This window comes from Sciurus carolinensis, chromosome 1 (assembly GCF_902686445.1).
Source record: "Sciurus carolinensis chromosome 1, mSciCar1.2, whole genome shotgun sequence".
NCBI lineage: Eukaryota > Metazoa > Chordata > Mammalia > Rodentia > Sciuridae > Sciurus > Sciurus carolinensis.
In genome coordinates this window covers 192,751,151-192,771,112 of record NC_062213.1, presented here as the reverse complement: position 1 = coordinate 192,771,112, position 19,962 = coordinate 192,751,151, and the positions used below count along the sequence as shown (strand labels likewise).

Genomic DNA, 19,962 nt, shown 5'->3' with positions numbered 1-19,962 from the left:
CAGGAACAGGGACAGAGAGGAGCGCAGTGCATCGTGGGGAGCCAGGACAGCCACCAGGCGCAGGAACAGGGACAGAGAGGAGCGCAGTGCAGCGTGGGGAGCCAGGACAGCCACCAGGGCCCAGGAACAGGGACAGAGAGGAGCGCAGTGCATCGTGGGGAGCCAGGACAGCCACCAGGCGCAGGAACAGGGACAGAGAGGAGCACAGTGCAGCGTGGGGAGCCAGGACAGCCACCAGGGCCCAGGAACAGGGACAGAGAGGAGCGCAGTGCAGCGTGGGGAGGCAGGACAGCCACCAGGGCACAGGAACGGGGAGAGAGAGGAGCGCAGTGCAGCGTGGGGAGCCAGGACAGCCACCAGGTGCAGGAACAGGGACAGAGAGGAGCGCAGTGCAGCGTGGGGAGCCAGGACAGCCACCAGGGCCCAGGAACAGGGACAGAGAGGAGCGCAGTGCAGCGTGGGGAGGCAGGACAGCCACCAGGCGCAGGAACAGGGACAGAGAGGAGCACAGTGCAGCGTGGGGAGCCAGGACAGCCACCAGGCGCAGGAACGGGGAGAGAGAGGAGCGCAGTGCATGGTGGGGAGCCAGGACAGCCACCAGGTGCAGGAACAGGGAGAGAAAAGGACCAAAGGGCAGAAGGGACCAGGGGAGTCAGAATCAGCCCCCGCTGCTCCAGTGCGTCCCCACCGGTCTCCTCCCTGCGCCTTGCCAGGGGCCTGCCCACCCCTTCTCCCCTGACTCTCAGGTGGCCTTTGGGGACTCTGCCTGTTTGTCTGGCTGGCTCTGCATCTCACCTTCCTGTGGGAAACGCCCTCCCTGCGATTAGACAGGGTGACAGGGTTGGATCCGACCACCACCCAGGGTGACAGTGACCGGATCGGGACATGGCCCCTTGGCCATGGGGAAGGCTGCCTTCTGCTGATCCTGGGCCTGCTGGGCCATCTTGCCCGCTAAGCAGACACAAGAGAAAGGGACGAAGCCTGAAGTCAGCTGCACGCAACCTCCCTTCACAGGGCGAGTTCCCTTTTGAAGAGTTAACCCACTTCGAATTGGGTTTCTGTCATCTGAACCCAAAGAAGCCTGTCCCATATTTCAGCCCAGCTTTTGGGGTACAGTCCCCTCCCCAGGAGGCCTCTGCTGGCCGTTCTGGGCTGACCGCCCCTTCCCGGGGCAGCCCAAGGCTGGCCCACCACGCCGCTGGGGCCGCTCCTGACATCCCGAGGGACAGACTGTGGCTCTCTGAGGCAGTGCCTGACTCCTTCCTGTGCCACTGGCCCCGGGGACAGTGCCCAGCCAGAAGCAGACCCTCAGGGAGGTGAAGGCAGAGGATGCAGAGACGAGATGACGACAATGGCATGCTGGCCACCAGCCACTGAGTGCCAGCCTGGAACCCGCTCCATCCTCACTGCCACTCTGAGGTGGGTGTCACCATCACCCTGCTTTACAGATGAGAGACCTGGGGCTCAGGCAGATTAGGTGACAGGCCTTGGGGACAGCAGAGCAGGGATTCCAAGCCAGAGCTGAGCCCAGGCCAGGGGTCGACCACAGAGCACCCTGCCTCTTGGAGGTGACTCAGCCCCTGCAAGTCAGGGAGGACACGGGGCAGGACTGCAGCAAACGGCCAGTCCAGGGCCAGGAGCCTGGGGGAAGGGAGGCTTTCCTGGGGCAGCACAGGGGCCGGGCTTAGACGCTGCAGCCGAGCCCCTGGGTTCAGACCAGTGGAGGACCTCGGGCAGCCTGCCAGCCAGTCCTGGGCTGCAGAGTGGGGACGAGTCACGGCAGCCCCACAGAACCAGGCAGGATTAAAGAGCTCTCACACGTGACACACGTGGAAGGGGCTGGTCCCATGGGGGGCTTCAAGGGAACTTGAAGGGCCAGGGAGCCTCACCCAGGAGGCCTGCAGAAAGGAACCAGGGGCTGCTGGGCCCCGTGCAGGGCTGGGGCTGTGGAGTGGAGGGCTAGTGCTAGGAGCTGAAGATGAAGCAGAAGTGCTGGGAAGGCAGAGGACACAGCGTGGGGGGAGAGGTGGCAGTGGTGACAGGGACGGGAACCTGCAGCCTGTCCTCCCAGCTCCCAAAGCTCCCGGGGAAGCCGCCTTCCCCACCATGAGACCTCTCTGTCCCTGGGTGAAGAGGAGCAGGAGGAGAGAGGGGCCTGTGCAAAAGGTGGGTGAGCAGGGCAGGGACCTCGGGTCATGGTCAGAGACCAAGTGCAAACCAGAGGGGGAACCGGGGACTGACTCTTTCTGGGCCAGGCTCTTCCCACCTCTGGATTCACCCTGGGCTGAGGGCTGGCGAGGAAGGAGCTGGGCCTCACCAGGTTCTTGAAGAGCGCGGCCACCTCACGGGTGAACACAGCCAAGTTCAGAAAACCCGTGGACAGTTCATGGCTGTTCTGGGACAGGTGGCTGTTGCCCAGGGACTCCACTGCCTCTCGGTACTGCTCCTCGTTCTCCACGTGGCCTGCAGAGGAGGAAGGAGCTCAGAGCGTGCTCGAGGCTGGGCAGGCGAGCCCCCGGGGACCAAGCAGCTTGCTCACCCAAGCCCGAGCTGTGGATGGCCCGCACGGCCTTCTTGATCCTCTGCAGGATGGCCTGGTCTCCTTCCAGGACCTGGAGGCAAACGTGGAGAGGTCAGCACGTTGAGCCAGGACGGGGTACTCTCTTCAGGAACCCCAGCTCCACCATCCGGCCGCCCTCCAAACTCCTCCCTAGGCCTTCCGCACCCCCACCAAACATAAACAGACCACCCTCTTCCACCGGACCCCACAGAAGACACCAGTCAGCCACGCAACTCCAGGAAGACAACAGACTTCTCCCAACTCCGATGCCAGCCAAGTAAACAGCCAGCCCAAGGTTCAAAGGCGTATGGCCCAGCAGGTTCAGGCCTGGGTTTGAATCTTGACTCACTCTAGACAATCTGTTAACTCGTCTAAGCCTCAAGTGCCTTGTCTGCAAAATGGGGCTGACACTACAGGTTCTGAGTTGCTGGGAGGATTCAGGATTTGACAAATGTGTACTGAAGGCTTAGCAAAAGACCAGAGGAAGGACGAGGACATCCCGGTACTTCTGAAACACGTGTTCGACAAACCCAGGCTCAAGCAACAGTCACGTGAGGACAGGGAGAACGAGGCCAGGCGCGCCGGGCGGACAGTGGGAGCGGGAGGCGTTCAGGACCTGGGTCACTTCATCCCACTCTGGAGGCCTGGTAGGTGACAGACCTGGTGGGGTGACATAGGACAACCCCAGAGCCCAGGGGTGCGGAGCGACGAGCAGACGGGGCCAGAGGCTGTGAGGGCGAAGCAGACACACAGGCCAAGGCACGCTCAGCCCGGGTGGGAAACTTCCAGATGCCCCTCCTTCCACAGGCAGGGACTGGCAACGCCATGCAACCCTCGTGAACAGCAGCTGACTTGGAAAGCACAGAAAGTCAGGGCCACGAGCGGGAAACCGAGGCCGACAGAGAGGACGCCCGTCACAGGGGGCGGAGGCAGAGCTGGGCTTCCGGGGGCACCCTGTCTGTTCCATGGCTCCACACTGACCCAGACCCTGCTGTTTGTCCATTGGCTGCAATGGGATCAGTTTGATTTCCAAAGACATACTTCAGGGTGGCAAGAGGTGGCAGGTGCCTTGGGAATGGTACCTCCAAAGAGACGAGCCGAACCAGGCAGACCTTGGAGCTGTGTGGGTGTTCTGGAGGCTTCTGGCCTGTGCAAAGCCTTGGGGCAGGTGGGGAGGGAGTCTGGTTTTGAAGCCCCACCCTGGCCAGATCTGTGTGACCTCCAGCAGGTTGCCCTTGGTCCCCGTTTTGAAACTTGGAAAGTCAGAAAGTGATTGACTTAAGGAGTTGACGTCACTCCAAAAGACAGCAGAGGTTAAAGATGTAAACAATTTCCAGAGATTTCAGGAAATCCCTAGAGAGTGTGCTTACCACACAGAAGATGCTCAGGAAATGTTTACCTAAGTGAATGACTGTTGGCAAAGGACGCGCTGATGGCAGAGAGGCTGGGTATAAATGGGAACTCTGTACTTCTGTAATATTTCACCATGATCCTAAAACTATTCTAAAAGATAAAGCCTATTAAAAAAATAAAGAAAAACAAAGGAATGGAGTGGCACCTCTATCGCCCCTCTCTTCTGGCTGTAATGCATTTGTGATGTCTGGAGCTCAGGCAGCCATCTTGGACCAGGAGTTAGAAGTCATTTGTTATGGATGGTAAGGCAACAAAATAGAAGCTTTGCTCCTGGTGGTGAGGAGCAGCCCTCTCAGGCCTGGACTGCCTGTCTGTGGACTTCTTTTATGTGAAAGCAAAATAAATGTCTATCTTATTTGAGTCAACCTTATGCTTACCAGGTATTCTGCCACTTATGGGTGAACCTAGCTTCAACTGGTACAGGCAGGTTAGTCACCCAGGAGCTTCCTTGATGTCCTTGACAAAGATCAGGAAGTGGCTTCCCCGCAAGACACCACTGCTGTCCCTACGGTTCTTTTTTAGCTGTAGATGGACACGATACTTTTATTTTGTTTATTTATTTTCATGTGGTACTGAGGATCGAAGCCAGTGCCTCACAGGTTCGCAGAGCTGTTCATTCTTCACTCATTCCGCTGGCTACCGAGTGCCTGGCTATGTGCCCACATTCACGTGAAGTCCCCGCGGTCAGGGCATCACCGCCCAAGGGAAGGAAGCCAAGCAAACAGACTCGGTGCAACGCGACCAGGGCTAGAATGGAGCTGGAGACGGTTCCTGCGAGCACAGGGGTAGTGGAGCCAAGTCTTCCCTTCAACCTGACCTTACGGCACTGGGCAGGCAGAAAAGAGGCAAGAGAAGGCACTGTGAGGCGGGGTCGGGAGATGTGGGTGTGAAGGTAACACCCAGAGAAGCGAGGCTTGCTCTGAGAAGAAGAGGCAGGCAAGCTGGGCACCACGGCACACACTGCAGTACCAGCTACTGAGGAGGCCGAGGCAGGAGGATCACAAGCCTGAGGCCCACCAGCTACTGAGGAGGCCGAGGCAGGGGGCTCACAAGCTTGAGGCCTGCTTGGGTAATTTAGTTAGACTCTGTCTTAAAAATAAAAAGGGCTGAGGGTGTAGCTCAGTGAGAGAGCACCCCTGGTTTCAGTCCCCAATACCAAAAAAAAAAAAAAAAAAAAAAAATCTAAGCTAAAACAATATAGCTTTAGGGAGGAAATTCCATCAGTAGCCTGGGGAAAGGGAAGATATTTGGGGAAAAGCAGAGAGGTTTCCAGAACTCTGGAGGGGCTCATTAAAGGGAGCTGGGATTCTAGTTCCAGCCCCTCCCCAAAAGATCTCTGGGTGATCAGTTCTCTAAACCTCCTCTTCTTTAAAATGGTTTTTAAAAATAAAACAGCAGGGGGGAAGAAATCTATTTTCTGCCCAATTCACAAAAGTCCTGAGGGTATCTGAGCCTGCCCACGTGGGGCGTGGGCAGGGCCAGGCCTTTGGAAGGCGGGAGTGGGTCTCACCGTGGAGACAGCTCTCAGCGTCCACACCCAGATTGGCTCAGTTAGGGGCAAAAACCCGCCTCCCCCGGATTCAGGTGGAGCCGCGGAATCAGCCAGTGGTTCTGAGAGGCCTTCCTGACCCAGCAGCACCAGCGTTTCGAGGAACTCAAATTTTTGTGGAATTCAAATGTTTCAGGTGGATGGGCAAATCTAAGGGTGGGGCCCAGCAACCCTCGGCCCCAGGTTCCAGGGGATCCCCATGCAGCTGAAGTCCGGGCACTGCAGCTCCATCGGGTAGCTGTTAGGGGACCTCTCTAGACCTCGACGTCCCCACTCGGGAATGGGAAGGCTGGTGGGGAGATCTGTCATTGGAGGGCTAAAAACGTTCTCTCCTTCGAGATTGCATTTGGTTTAGGAATTCCTGAACTTGCCTTGCACTAGGGAACAATGTCCCCTCAAGCCCCGAGGATCCCCTCCAGAGAGATGTGGGACCACGGGTGCAGAGGGGTCTCAGGGGAACCTGTGCTGCAAGCGTCACTGAGTGCAGGAGGCTACCCGTCTGGAGCGACCTCCCTGGGACACGCCTCTTACCGGTCACTCTCCTGGCCATGCTCTGAGTGGGCATCGCCATGCCCGTCCACCATGAAAGTGCCAGGAGGAGGCTGTCTAGGTCACAGAGATAAACAGTGGCAGTCAGCACTTACCCCAGCACCGGCTAAACCCAGGACCGTGCTCTCTCCCCAGCGAGCCACCCCACAAAGGTGAGGAGGGAGGCGCGGCTTTGATCCCGGGCCCGATCTGCCTCTGAACCTCAATCCCAACCCCAGCACCTCAGCACAGCCCCACTGGCCCCTGCACTCAGGGGAGGGCGGAGGAGAGCAGAGGGGACCTGCCCAAGGTCAGCAGGTTGACAGCAGTGCGGGGCCCGGACCGCAAACACTCCACGGCTGTTCTGCGGGGAGGAGGCAGACGTGCTCCGGCTGGCCCGGGAGCGGGCTGCAGACTGAGGGGCAGAGGTCAGGTCAGCTCCCTGGAGGGACTGAGCTCCCGAGCTCGCGAGGTGAGCACTAAAACTGAGGGCCGTCCGGATTTCTTTAAAGCTGGGTGGAGGGCTCTGTGCAAGGCGCTGGGCAGGCGCTGGGCAGAGGTGGGTGCAACAGTGAAAGGGACGTTCTGAACTTGGAGAGCCCACTGGGGTCCTTCAGCGGCCTAGCTTGGCCGGCCCAAGACAAACCTGAATTCCAGCTGCTGGCACTGCCCTTTGTACCCTCACCTGTGCGCGCGCACACACACACACACACACACACACACACACACACACCAGGCTCTTTGGTTTGTGCTCTCTACAGGCAAAAGACCACAGATGGCAGCACGAGGCCATGCCAGGCTGCCCTGCCTGGACGGCCTTCTGCATGCCCCCTCCTGGGTCAGGAAGCATCAATAGGACCCATTCTTCATTCCTGTGTTTCCCAGAGCCAGCTGTGGTTACCATGGCAACTCAGCCAAGGGGGCAGAGCAAGGAGTGCTATGGCCTTGGGAGATGCAGATTGATTTTTCACATTAGACATTCACTCCTTTGGACCATTGTGACACAGGGCACAGGCACCACTTTGGTATCTCCTGCGACGGTGACAGTCATCACTGATCAATCACAGTCTTTCTCCCTGTGACCCTGGGTTTGGTTCATCACTCTGCTAAGGAGGCTCTCCAGGTAGCCTCTACCAACTACACTAGAATTGCTACAGGGGATGAAAATATTTTTTATCTTTGTTTTTGGAACACTTGATACCCCTCGAGAGACTAAGAATAGTAGAGATAATCCAACATAATCTTCTCATGTCACAGACTTTTACGGACTGCAAAACAAAGGTTCAGATGAGTTTCTTGCTCCAGGTCTCACTGGAAATGCAAATAAACTAAGGAAGGATACAACCAAAACCTGTAGAGGGCTTTCCGGTTTGTAAGGAAGTTTGATACCCATCATGAAGACTCACAGCAATCCAAGGAGGCGGTCGTCATTTGTCTACATCTGGCTGATCAGTCAGTAAAGCTCAGAGAGGTGAAGAAAGTTGCCTGAACTCACACGGCAAGAGGCAGACCTGAGTGGGGCATGGAGGCACATGCCTGTAACCCCAGCGGCTTAGGAGGCTGAGGCAGGAGGATGGCGAGCCCAAAGCCAGCCTCAGCAACAGCGAGGTGCTAAGCTACTCAGTAAGACCCCTGTCTCTAAATAAAATACAAAATAGGGCTGGGGATGTGGCTCAGTGGTCGAGGCCCCTGAGTTCAATCCCCGGTACCCTCCCATCCCCAAAAAAGAGGCAGACCTGAGACCCAAACAGACTCCAATTCCCTAGCTCCCTCGAGTCCAGACCAGGGTCTATGAAGCCACACTTATTATGAGCATCATAGGCCAATTTTTAAAGTCTCACGTTCGGCTGGCAAAGATCTGGATAGAAGAGAAAATAGAAAAGGGTCTTGCAAATTCATTAACCACGCTGCACGCAAAACTGTTAGGTCAAACTGCACGCAGCTGTTAGGTCAGTGAGACACAGGACATCTTCAAGCATTCTTGAACTACAGTAGCTTCTGTCCTCTCCCACGCTTCTCAAGCTACCATCCCAAGAATACAACCGCAGGGGAAGGTCAGGGGATGCCCACGTGCCAGGAGCTCTCCCGTGAGGTGGGGACCCCAGCTCCCCAATCTTCGACCAACATCCACAGAGAAGTTTAAGTCACGTGTGCTACATATTAAATGTGACCAATAAGCAAACAAGGTACAGGTAAGACATTTAGTAAATAATAGGTGCAGACACCTATCCATCACCCAACGCACGAGGTTCACCTCCCAGTTGTCCGACAACAGTCAGCAAACTGGTGGAGCACCAGCTGCCTGCTGCTGCCTGGAAGTTCACTGTTACAGTACCTGCAGGTTTGGTTACACGTGGCTGCCGCCATTTTGAGACAACAGCCAGGCCCTGTAGGACCCCTGGCCAGACTGACTGAGCCCCGTCTCCAGGAGCCCTCAGCCCGACCAATCACTCCCTGCCTCTGGGGCCCTCACATCGACTGACTGCTCCCTGCCACCAGGACCCCAGACCAACTGACTGCGCCCTATCACCGCGAACCCAGACCGATTGAACCCGGCATCCAGGATCCCACAACCACACCAAACACACCAGACCTCCAGGACCCCTGCCTGACCAACTGCATCCCGCCTCCAGGACCTCTAGCTGACCACGTCCACCCCTGAGCTGCAGCTCCCCATTTGCCAACACATTTCGAAGACAGAGCGGCCATCTTGGATAATCCTGGAAGCGGAGCTCCGATCTTTGGGTGGGGCAAATCCCATCCTGCAATGCCTGCTGGAGGCTTGAAGCTCATTGTCAGGTACCTCTCATGCATCAGGCTACTGAACACTGGGAGGCTTCATTACTATACGACTGTTATACTGTAGATTTTCTTTTTTCCCCTTATAGAAAAAATTTAAGTTTTTATTTCTTTACTTTTCTTGCTCTCTTTTCCTTTTGTTTACCTGCTTCCTCAGAGTCTATTTCTCCCTTTTTTGCATGCTAACATCCAATTTCTTTTGATTACACTCTCACCCTTTCTATTATCTAGAACTTCTGTATAATCTTTTCTTATCCCATTAACAGCCACATTATACATCCCTCTGCAACCTCTTTGTCCTCCATTAGAAACTGCAGACCTTATTTCAAATGTTTGTTTTATTGAAGATAATATTTGAACTCATTCTGTTCATTATGACAATTTTGTTATTGTCCTCATAGGGGCTATTTGGTCTAGGATTGCATAGTGTCTAAATTGGGCACTGCTAATATTGATCTCCCCTTAAAGAAAGGGTTTTGGAAACCTATAGGGCCACTATAAGCCTATAGGGGGAAATCTGCAATACCCCAGATCTGCACTGCTAGAGGGAAAGATACATGAACAACATGAAAAAATAAGGGAAGAAAATGATCCAAACAAATCTAGATTCTATATTAATAGAATCCAATGACAGTATGTTAGGAAAAATGTCAGAAAAGGACTTCAGATTATACATGATTAAGATGATTTGCGAAGCAAAGGATGAGATAAGAGAGCAAATGCAGGCAATGAATGATAATACCAATAAGCTGAAAGAGCAGCTGCAGGAAGCAAAAAATCATTTCAACAAAGAGATAGAGATTCTCAAAAAAAAAAACCGAACGGAAATCCTTGAAATGAAGGAAACAATAAACCAAATAAAAAACTCAATGGAAAGCATCACCAAAAGACTAGACCACTTGGAAGACAGAACCTCAGACAATGAAGACAAAATATTTATTCTTGAAAATAAAGTTGCCCAAACAGAGAAGATGGTAAGAAATCATGAACAGAATCTCCAAGAACTATGGGACATCATGAAAAGACCAAATTTAAGAATTACTGGGATTGAGGAAGGCACAGAGATACAAACCAAAGGAATGAAATAATATCAGAAAATTTCCCAAGCCTGAAGAATGAAATGGAAAATCAAATACAAGAGGCTTACAGAACACCAAATGCACAAAATCACAACAGATCCACACCAAGGCACATTATAATGAAAATGCCTAACATTCAAAATAAAGATAGGATTTTGAAGGCTTCAAGAGAAAAGCATCAGATTACATATAGGGGGAGACTGATACGGATAGCAGCCAACTTCTCAACCCAGACTCTAAAAGCTAGAAGGGCCTGGACCAACATATTTCAAGCTCTGAAAGAACATGGTTGCCAACCAAGAATCCTATACCCAGCAAAACTAACCTTCAGATTTGAAGATGAAATAAAATCCTTCCATGGTAAATGATAGTTGCAGTGCCAAAAAGTGAGGCTTCCTCTTTCTAGATCTGGTTACTAATTTGCAGGAAGTGCAGAGGGAGGGACTCGGCAAACCACACCTGGGAGGTAGCAACGGCGCCAGCCTCGACACTGCAGCCACGTCTCCTTAACAAGCCAATTGCAGTAAACAAACAAAGCCCCACAAAACCAAAAGACAAGGGAGGAGGGGGAATTTGAGACTTAAAATGACACATCAACAAGTGACAGTGCAGCCGGGAGCGGGGGCACAGACCTATAACCCGAGCGGCTCAGGAGGCTGAGGCAGGAGGATCAAGAGTTGGAGGCTGTCCTGTACAACTTAGGCCCTAAGCAACTTAGTGAGACCCTATCTCAAAATAAAACATAAAAAGGACTGGGATGTGGCTCAGTGATTAAGTGCCTCTGGGTTCACTCCTGGGTACCAACCAACAAACAAAAAAAACCCAAACAAATGAAAAACCAAACGACAAGCATGAACCTTACCTGCATCCTGATTAAAACACCACCAACAGCAATAAAAAAAGTTATGATGATAAGACAACTAGAAATTTGAAAGCTGGATGACTGATGATCATTGTTTGACAATGATAATGGAATCATATAAACGAAAGGAGCACTTACTGTTTACAGACACACGTTGAACTCCTGAAGGGTAAAATCTAGGGCTTGGGATTTGCTTCAAAATAAGATGAGTCAGGGCTGAGGCTGGGGCTCAGTGGTAGAATGCTCACCTAGCACGTGTGAGGCACTGGGTTCGATCCTCAGCACCACATATAAATAAATAACATAAAGGTATTTTGTCCACAACTAAAAAAAATATTAAAAAAATAAATAAGCTGAGTCAGAGCAGCTGGGGTGTGGACCGGGCAGGGCTGGCTGATGAGGAAATGGGCTTCACTCTCCTGTTCTGTTGGTGCGAATAATTCAAATTCTCCATGAAAGCAGAAAGTGGGAGCTAAGGGGTGAAAATATAAGACTGGCCAAGCACTGACAATGGTGAAGCCTTTATGTACGTTTGGAAACTTCCACAATACAACTAATAAACAAGGACAAAGGGGCCAGGCCAATGGTGCACGCCTGTAATCCCAGCAACACAGGAGGCTGAGGCAGGAGGATCACAAGTTGGAGGTCAGCCTGGGCAACTTAGACAGGCCCTAAGCAACTTAATAAGACACTTTCTCAAAATAAAAAATAAAAAGAACTAGAGCTGCAGCTCAGTGGTAAAGCATCCCAGTATCAAAAACAAAACAAAGAACTCCACAGAAACAGACAAAGGGGTCTCAAACTCTGGATAGCTGGGAACGTCTGCATTAAATCATGTGAACCTAGCTTTGCCACATCAGTACTGTATAGTGGATGGATCCCTTTCAATCCAAGGATAGGCTCTGTCAACAGGAGCCACCAGATGGAAGAGTGGGTTTGTGGTCTAAGGGAGGCCAGAGGGTCGAGGGTCCAGGACCAGGATCCTGCCAACTGATCTGCTGGCCAAAGGCAGCCACGAAGCTGAACTGCAGGGGACCCGTGCAGGAAGAGTACAGGAGGAACCCTGCGGGACCTGACCTACTCCGAGCACCTGGAGCCTGGGCGAATCCCTGGCTGCTCCGGGCTGCAGACTCCCACCTGCAGAATGGACAGTGGCCACAGCTCTGGTCACTCCCACTGAAGGCAAACCACAGAGACTGGGGGTGTTCGTGGCCACGCCCACACAGGCTGCCCTGTGGATGTCACCCTCTTTATCATTCACCCAACTGCCAGATCCAGGGAAGACGGGAGCCCCACGGGGCCCCTGCTGAGTGGCCCACAAGGACTGGGAAAGGGTGGGACCGGAAGTCTTTGCTAGCATCCCGTCCTCCAGGGCGACCTGCCTCAGCTCCACTCCCGCACCCTCGAGGTGAGCCAGGGCCCTTCAACAGCTGTCTGCTGCAGAATCTCAAACCTGCAGATCTGTCCCTCCATCTTAGCGAGGCACGGGGGTAAAGCCTCTAACAGAGCCGCAGGCACACAGTAGGTGCACACATGCAGAGTGCCTGGCTGTCCCCTGGGCCCTGTGAGTGATGCTCTTTCCGTACTGAAAAAAATGAGGAAGCACTGGTGGAGTAAAGCAGGAAAGGGACGATGACCACATGGGAGCAGAGGCAAAGTCCCAAGGACAGAAGCCCTCAGCACAGCTGGACAACTGCCAGAGGCTTAGGTGGCCAGCGGGGACAGGAGCAGAGACACACCAGGGCTAAGTGGCCCTGAGACGACCATCTAGGAGAGCGGACTCTGTGCGATTTTATATCTTTTCAGCAACCCCAGGAGCTTTCACAGATGAGGACACCGAGGCCCAGGGAAGTAGGGCACGTGCCCAAGCTCACACAACCGGTGAGTGGCAGAACCTGAGCTCAACCCCAGGCAGCCGGCTCCAGGGGCCACGCTTTTAACCAAACCTGAGGTTTTATCCTACACGGGACGGGCGCCAAACAAGAGGAGTGACTTAACACGTTCTCATGGTGGACAGCTCAGCTCCTGAGCTCAGCTGCAGACCTAGGTCCAGGCAGGAGACAGGGAGTGCAGCCCTGTCCCCAGGGCACAACAGGCTGACTGGGCAACACAGGTTGGCCCTGATCAAAGCAGATGACCCAACAGGAAGGACTCGATTCCAAGCTCCCGGCGCAAGTCTGTCCTAACCTGAGCGCACCCGCTGCCCACTTCCTGAGCACTGGCTTTGGGGCAGGCACTTGGTAGTCACCCTCTCGCTATTCCTCTGACAGCTCTGTGGGGTAGTCATTATCCTCTCCACCTTGCAGAGGAGGAAAGCAGGCTGGGGCAGACCCAGCAATCTGCTCAAGGTCACGCAGCAAGGAAGTGCAGAGCCCTGGGCCTCCAGAGCCCTCTCTACCACGCCACAGCAAAACCCGAGGTGAACACACGCTAGGCCCCAGTCACCCAGCCAGGATGGCGACCTTTTCTAATGGTGAGGTCCCCGGGGGGTGCAGAAGCATGTTGAGGGAACGGCCTTCCAGTGCGGACTACTCAAGGCCCTGAGACAACGGCCCTGGAGGGAGCTGGTGGGGGCAGGGCGCGCCTCTCAGCCATCAGCCCCTCCTGGGCCTCTGAGTAGCTCCCTCCTCTTTCTGCACCTTAGTTTCTCCCTCTGGACCATTTAGAGCTGGCAAACATATGCCGGGTTGACACTCTGGGTCTCAGAGCTGAGGTTCGCTGTACCCTGTGCCCTCGCTCCAACGGTGTCCACCACGGGGTGGAAGTCTTCCCAGCTGCCCCTCTGCCTGTCGTGGCCCCTGGGGAGCCACAGGGCAAAGCCTGGGAGCCAGGACCTAGGGCCCTTGCAGTTCTGCCCCCTCCCCAGCAGGGTGACCATGCCCAGGCTCCTTCCCTGCCTGGGCCTCCGACTTCTAGGCTCCTTGATGAAGAGGTTGGGCGGTGACAGGGACGACTCATGCCAGCTCTGACATTTATTATTTCAGGATCGCTCAGCCTCTTGCTGTTTTCCTTCCTGCGCTGCTGGAGCCGGTGCCTGGCCATGCGCCCCTCGGTGGGGCCTCTGCCGACCGTTCCCCAGTCTGGGCACCTGTCCAGCCTGGCCAGCTCAGCCTGGCTGCTGCCCCTCGCAAGCGGTGGGAAGCGGAGAGGAAGGGGGCTGCAGGAAGGGCGCGGCGCCCTCCGCTATGCCGAGGCCTCTGCAAACCCCAAGTTTCCTGGCCGGGATTTTCCTCTGGAGCCTGCTCGGCAGCGATGAGCTAAGAGAGCAAGAACTTTGCCGGACTGACGGCTGAAGATTCCCGAAGATTCCCGCCTGACCTCTGGCCGCAAGCCCTGAATTCCATCAGCCTTGGGGAAGAGCCTGGCTGCGGGTTCAGACAGCACAAGGGTCCAGTGCCTCGCACCCTCTGGACTCCCTTGCAGGCCAGGACGAGCCCCTCCCTGTCCCCTGGGCTTGCTATCTGTTCACCACTGTGCCCTTCAAGGCCAGCCAACTGCCCAGCCACCAGACCTTCCCGCACGCGGCTCCCTTTGCCTGGTAGGGGGCTCCTTCCCCTTCTTCTGGTTACCACTCCATCTTTCCTGACTCAGCGTGCAGTGACCTCCTCACCACAAGACACGGACCTCTCCTCTTCATGCCACCCTGCGCCCACTACAGGCTTTTTCTTCTTCTTTTGGATACTAGGGACTGATCCCAGGGGCACTCTACCACCAAGTTACACTCCCAGCCTTTTTTATTTATTTTGAGACAGGGTCTCATTAAGTTGCCCAGGGTGGCCTCAAACTTGTGACCCTCCTTCCTCAGCCTCCCAAGCCACTGGCATTACAGGCCGCACCACTGCACCTGGCTGCAGCTGGTTTTTCTCAGAGCACTTGAAGTCCTATTTACCACACCCAAGCTCAGTGGGGCTGAAAACTCTGGACGGGTAGGGACTGCCTGCCTGGACCTGGTGTCTGCAGCTGCCAACACAGCGTTCAGAACAGGGGTGTCCATAAACACCTGTGGGATGAATGAGCGTTTAAATGGATGAATATTAGCAAGCAAGGCCTTCTGGGAAAAAAGAAAAGGCAGCAGGGCTTAAGAACTCCAGCTGCCAGCTCACACTGTTTTGAGGTCCAAATTCTGGTCCCAATACTCTTAGCTGTATGAACTGAAGCAAGTGACTAAGCCCCTCCGAGCCTATTTCTCCCTGTCAAATGGGACAATGACAGCCAGCCCACAGGACTGAACTCCAGCAGGCATCTGAGTACCTATCCCAGTGCACAGCACACAGAAAGCAGCTATTGCTGCCCAGCAGGCGCCTTCTCTCTCCCTAGGCAGCCCAGGGCAATCATCTGGGGTGCTGGGCGGGTGGGGGAGGAAGCCAGAGCCTCACTGGGACCTGTAAAGATGGAGGCCCTGGCGGGGTGGGAGCCAGGCATCATCAGGAGTGAGCAGCCAAGGGCCCAAGTCCAAATCCTGGCTCTGCCACTCACTGCTAGTAGTTGCCAGATTCAGCAAAAACAAATGTGGAGCCTGCAGTTGTATGGCAATTTCAGATACCAATGAATAACTTCCCGGCACCACACAGAAACCCTCTGTCATCTGGAGACCCTGACCACTAGGCTACCTTGCCTCTCCATGTCTTAAAAGCTTCCTCATGTGGGAGCACACACGTCCATGTCATGTCTGGGAAATGCCTACAACGTGTCTGGTGTGTTCCTAAGTCCCATTTTGATTGCTTTTAAAAGCAACAGACCAAATGGATGAACTTGGAAAACATGCTAACTGAAAGAATTCAGACATGTAAGGTCGCACATTGAAGCCCATTTATATGAAATGTCCAGCAGGCACATCCACAGAGACAGAAAGTTGCAGGGGCTGCGGGAGGGGACGGGCGATTGCTAATCAGCACACAGTTCCTAAAGGGGGTGAGGGAAGCGTTCTGGAACAGATGGTGATGATTGTACAACACTGTAAATATAATAAAGAGCACTAATGCATGTTTTAAAATGGTTAACAGGTGAATTTTATGTTAGATGGATTTCATCTCAATTTTTAAAAAATCTACCAAAAAAGTCAAGCGTGGTGATGCACACCTGTAATCCCAGCTACTCTGAAGGAGGAGAATCTCAAGTTTGAGGCCAGCCTGGGCAACTTGGGGAGATCCTGCCTCAAAAAAAAAAAAAACAAAAAACAAGAAAACTCAGTAGTAGAGCACTTGCCTAGCATGCATGAGGCCCTGGGTTCCATTGCCAGTACCACCGCCACCACCAAAAAAAAAGGCCACCTAAAAGCCAGAGGATTGCAGGTGAAGCCTGAGGAGCTCTGGGTAAGCTCTCAGCAAATGTCTGAGGAAGAAGCCAACGGATGGGAGAGGGCAAAGGGCAGAGCTGAGGGAAGATCCTGCCTCATTCAAACTCAGCTCAGCTCTTCATTCCCCAGTATCCCAAGGTATGTAGATTTTTCTGCCAGGACTACATGGACAATTTAGTGCTCACTCATGGAATCTGCCTCGCCCCTGTTTTAATTATCTTCCCTTTTCTCTGTTTAGTTCCTGACCTATGTGTGTAGGTTTACTTATGTTTTAGTAAAAGGGACTTTAAAGAATCATGAAGTAACTGTTATAGGCCAGGTATGTGATAGAAGCTTTATATGTAATCCCCTCAAACAAATCCGTAAGAGTCATCATCATTGCTAATTTACATAGGGGAAACTGAGGTTCAGAAAGGTTGTCATGTGCCAGAGGTCACACAGTCAACAGCAATCAAACCCTGGACTGCCCAACTTCAGTTACTAGTCCCTTGCCACAGAACTCAGGCATGCCCATGTGCTGTGGGCTGTCAATCTTCTTTCCCGCAGTAGAACCCTCTTACCAGATGGGGACCTTGCCTGGTGAGCTCCTGCCCTCCGAAGCCATCTTTGTATAGGGCAGCTGTTCCATAAACATGGCTGATGGATCACTAATCTTAGGTGGGCATGCGACAGCTCACCACTGCTCTTTTCACCCAGCTGCTCATCGGGGTCACCTGGGGAATTTCTGAGCCACTCGCTTGCCCAGGCCTCACCCCAGGATTATTCTGTAGGGTTAGGGTGGAGCCTGAGGCAACTGAGGTGCATAAAAACTCAATGAGGTCTAAAACTAGCTCAGTTAGTGAACGTTGAGCAGCCATTCCTAGCTCAGCCCCCAAGCCTTCCAAAGCACCTCCAGTGACCCCAGTGAGACGACTCAGGCTCCCCAGGCCTGGCCCAGGGTCTAAGGAGCTGCTCACTGTGCCTTGCGGGCCTCACTGACTCATGCGCTTTGGCCCAAGCACTGGGCCCATAGAAGGGATCTTCTCCAAAATCTGCCTAAGAACTATATGACTGAATTGCCTTCTGGGAAAGCACCTTCCATCTCCTCTGACCTAAGTTCTAGTTTCTGTCCCCAGCTCTGCCTGTGTTACATCAGTAGCCAGAAACAGATAGATATCAGGCAAGGAAGTGAGCCCTGAAGAAGACAGAAATGTGGCAAAAGGAGGAGACTTTGAGACTCTGGCTCAAGGCTGATGACTCTGGGAAGACCCTTAGCCCCATAAAGAGGCAGCTGGGATGGGAAACTGAGATTCAGAAAGGTTAAGTTATATGCCTGAGGTCACACAGCCAATAGGAATTCAAACCCTGAGCTCAGCTGAGAGGGGGGTCCAAGTCCAACTGGTGAGTCTTGGCCCAAGTCCCTAGCTCCACCCCAAGTCTTTGCTTCTATTCTCACCTATCCTCTTTGAACCAGTCCAGGCAGGTGACCAACGACCTCCATGCTGCCAAAGCTAGGGGTCCTAGCTGTCATTTTCTTGTTTTACCTGGGAGCATGCAGGCAGCAGGACACTGGCCTCAGGGCACCGCACTCTCTTGATGTCCTTCCTTCCTGGCAGCTCCTTCCCAGTCTCCTTCACCAGCGCCTCTTCCCCAGTCCTAAACCAGGGCCTCCAGAGCTTGAGCCTGGGCCCCCTTCATTCCTTGCCAGGTGATCTTCTCCATCTCCACAACTTTAAACGCCAGTAATGCGAGGTACACAAGTGTGGTTCCCCTCCTTTGCTTGGGGATCTCCTGAGAGGCTGGAGTCATGGCAGATTCCCAGACACCCCACAAGCTGGCCAACCCGCTGGCAAAGACATCTGTGCTGCGCACACTCCCATAATGCCACCTAGTCACAAGGCCGAGACAGGAAGATGGCAAGGAGAGGTCAACCTGAGCAACCTAGCAAGACCCTGTTCTCAAAATAAAAAATAAAAGAGGCTAGGGATGTGGCTCAGTGGTAGAAAAGCCCTGAATTCAATCCCTAGTACTGGAAAAAAAAAAAAAAAAAAAAGACATTGTCACCTTCCAGAGTCTAGTCCGCTGAACCTCCTTCCCGCGTCTGAGAATTGCTTGCTGCACCAGTCTCAGCAGCCCTTGCCTCCTCCAAAAGCTGAAAAGACCAAAGTCTTGCTTCCCAGCCTCCTTTGCACCTAAGCTCAACTAATCAGAGGCCCTCACTGCAGACTCTGAATCAGAAGCAGAGACAGTGGTCCGTTTTAATGCTAGTGGCAACAGCAGTGCTAGTGCCCAGTGTCCAGGGGACAGTGGCATTACAAGCTGTGTGGCGTTTAGTGTGTGGCACAGGGTTCTGCCAAACTGGCTGCGTGGTGTGATTATGGCCACAATCCTTGACTGCTTCTCAGCCCCTGTTCTCTGGCTCCCCAGAACTTCGGGAATTACTGAATTTCCCTTTCAGCGACATCCTCTTCTATTTAAATTAGCTCAGGTGGGCTTCTGTGGCTTACAGTAAGACCCCCAGGATGCGCCTAGTGGATCACTCTCTCTGGGCATGGAGTGGACATGGTGTCAGGTCCTCACATAGACACACATTTGGGAACCCCACCTCATGCTGACAACTCTCAAATGTATCTCCCCAACCCACTCCTTTGAGCTCCAGACTCATCTCCAACTGCTTCTTGACATTTCACTTGGTTGTCTCAAGACCCATAAGATGTACAAACAATTCTTTCTCCCAAACCCGGTTCCCCTCCTGGATTTCCCTTTCTCAGGACATGGTACTCTTCCATCAGAGATTTGGGAACCAGCATGCCAAAGGCCCTAGACAAAATCCTCTGCACCAAAAATAGGAAAGGAAGAAATAAATGTGGGAACCATTCTTGACTATTCCCCACATATATTTCACCAATAAATCTTGATGTTACCACTTATAAAATACTTCTAAATACTGGGTGTGGTGGTGCACACCTGTAATGTCAACAGCTCTGGAGGCTGAGACAAGAGGATCACAATATCAAGGTCAGCCTCAGTAACTTAGCAAGACCCTGCCTCAAAATAAAAAATAAAAAGGGTTGGGGTTGGGGCTCAGTAGTTAAATGCACTCAGGTTCAATCCTGGGTACAAGAAAAAAAAATCTATAATCTGTCCACTTCTCTCCTCTTCCACCAATCACAACCCCACCTACACTACCCCATCTCCTCCCTGAACAATTGCCATAGCCTTCCTGGGTCTTCTCCTGCCCTCCAATGTAGCCTCCACACACCGGGTTATGTTACTGGTCTAGTAATACGTAGAACCCAAACTCCCAAGCAGGGCCTACAAGTTTACATGTGAACTAGCCCCTGCCCACCTTCCCAAACCCATCTGGTGTCGCTCTTCCATTTGCCCATCACTAGGCTTCTGCTCCTCTGCCCTCCTTTACAGTGTCACATGTACTTCAAGGTCTCTGCTGCCTCGGGGCCTTTGCTTAAGCAATTTCCTCCATCTGGACCTCCCCCACACCATTATTCTCTATGAATGCTCCTTTTTAGCTTTTTTCTTTACTTATTTGTTATTCAAACAATACTTTCTAAGCATCTATTATGGTGCTATGGTAAATGCTAGGGGGCTTGGGTGCAGCTCAGTGGTAGAGCACATACTGAGCATGTGTGAGGCCCTGGGTTCCATCCCCAGTACTACCAAAAAAAAAAAAAAAAAAAAGAAATGCTGGGAATACAACAGTGAGATTAGAGTCTAGCCTCACAGAAGTAAAAAAAAAATCTATCAAGAAATTAAATTTTAATAAAATACAAAATAACGTGAGCTGCAAAGGAGAGCGGTACAGTGCTTGTTCCAGGAGATGACAGGCCGTGGACTAGGTACGGGATGTAGACAAGGGGATGACTGCAGAGGTGATCC

The 19,962-nt window shown here is 53.0% G+C and overlaps 1 protein-coding gene across 3 annotated transcripts in view; it reads right to left on the bottom strand.

Annotated features, from left to right (window-relative positions):
- The window catches only part of Asap3 (ArfGAP with SH3 domain, ankyrin repeat and PH domain 3), a 43,967-nt gene that overhangs the window by 19,185 nt on the left and 4,820 nt on the right, over positions 1-19,962 (bottom strand). For all 3 annotated transcript variants that reach the window (XM_047520571.1, XM_047520561.1, XM_047520578.1), the window contains exons 2-3: positions 2,540-2,612; positions 2,318-2,463 (exon numbers count right to left, since the gene is read on the bottom strand). In XM_047520571.1, the coding sequence (XP_047376527.1) occupies positions 2,318-2,463; positions 2,540-2,612 (219 nt within the window). The remainder of the gene's footprint in view (positions 1-2,317; positions 2,464-2,539; positions 2,613-19,962) is intronic.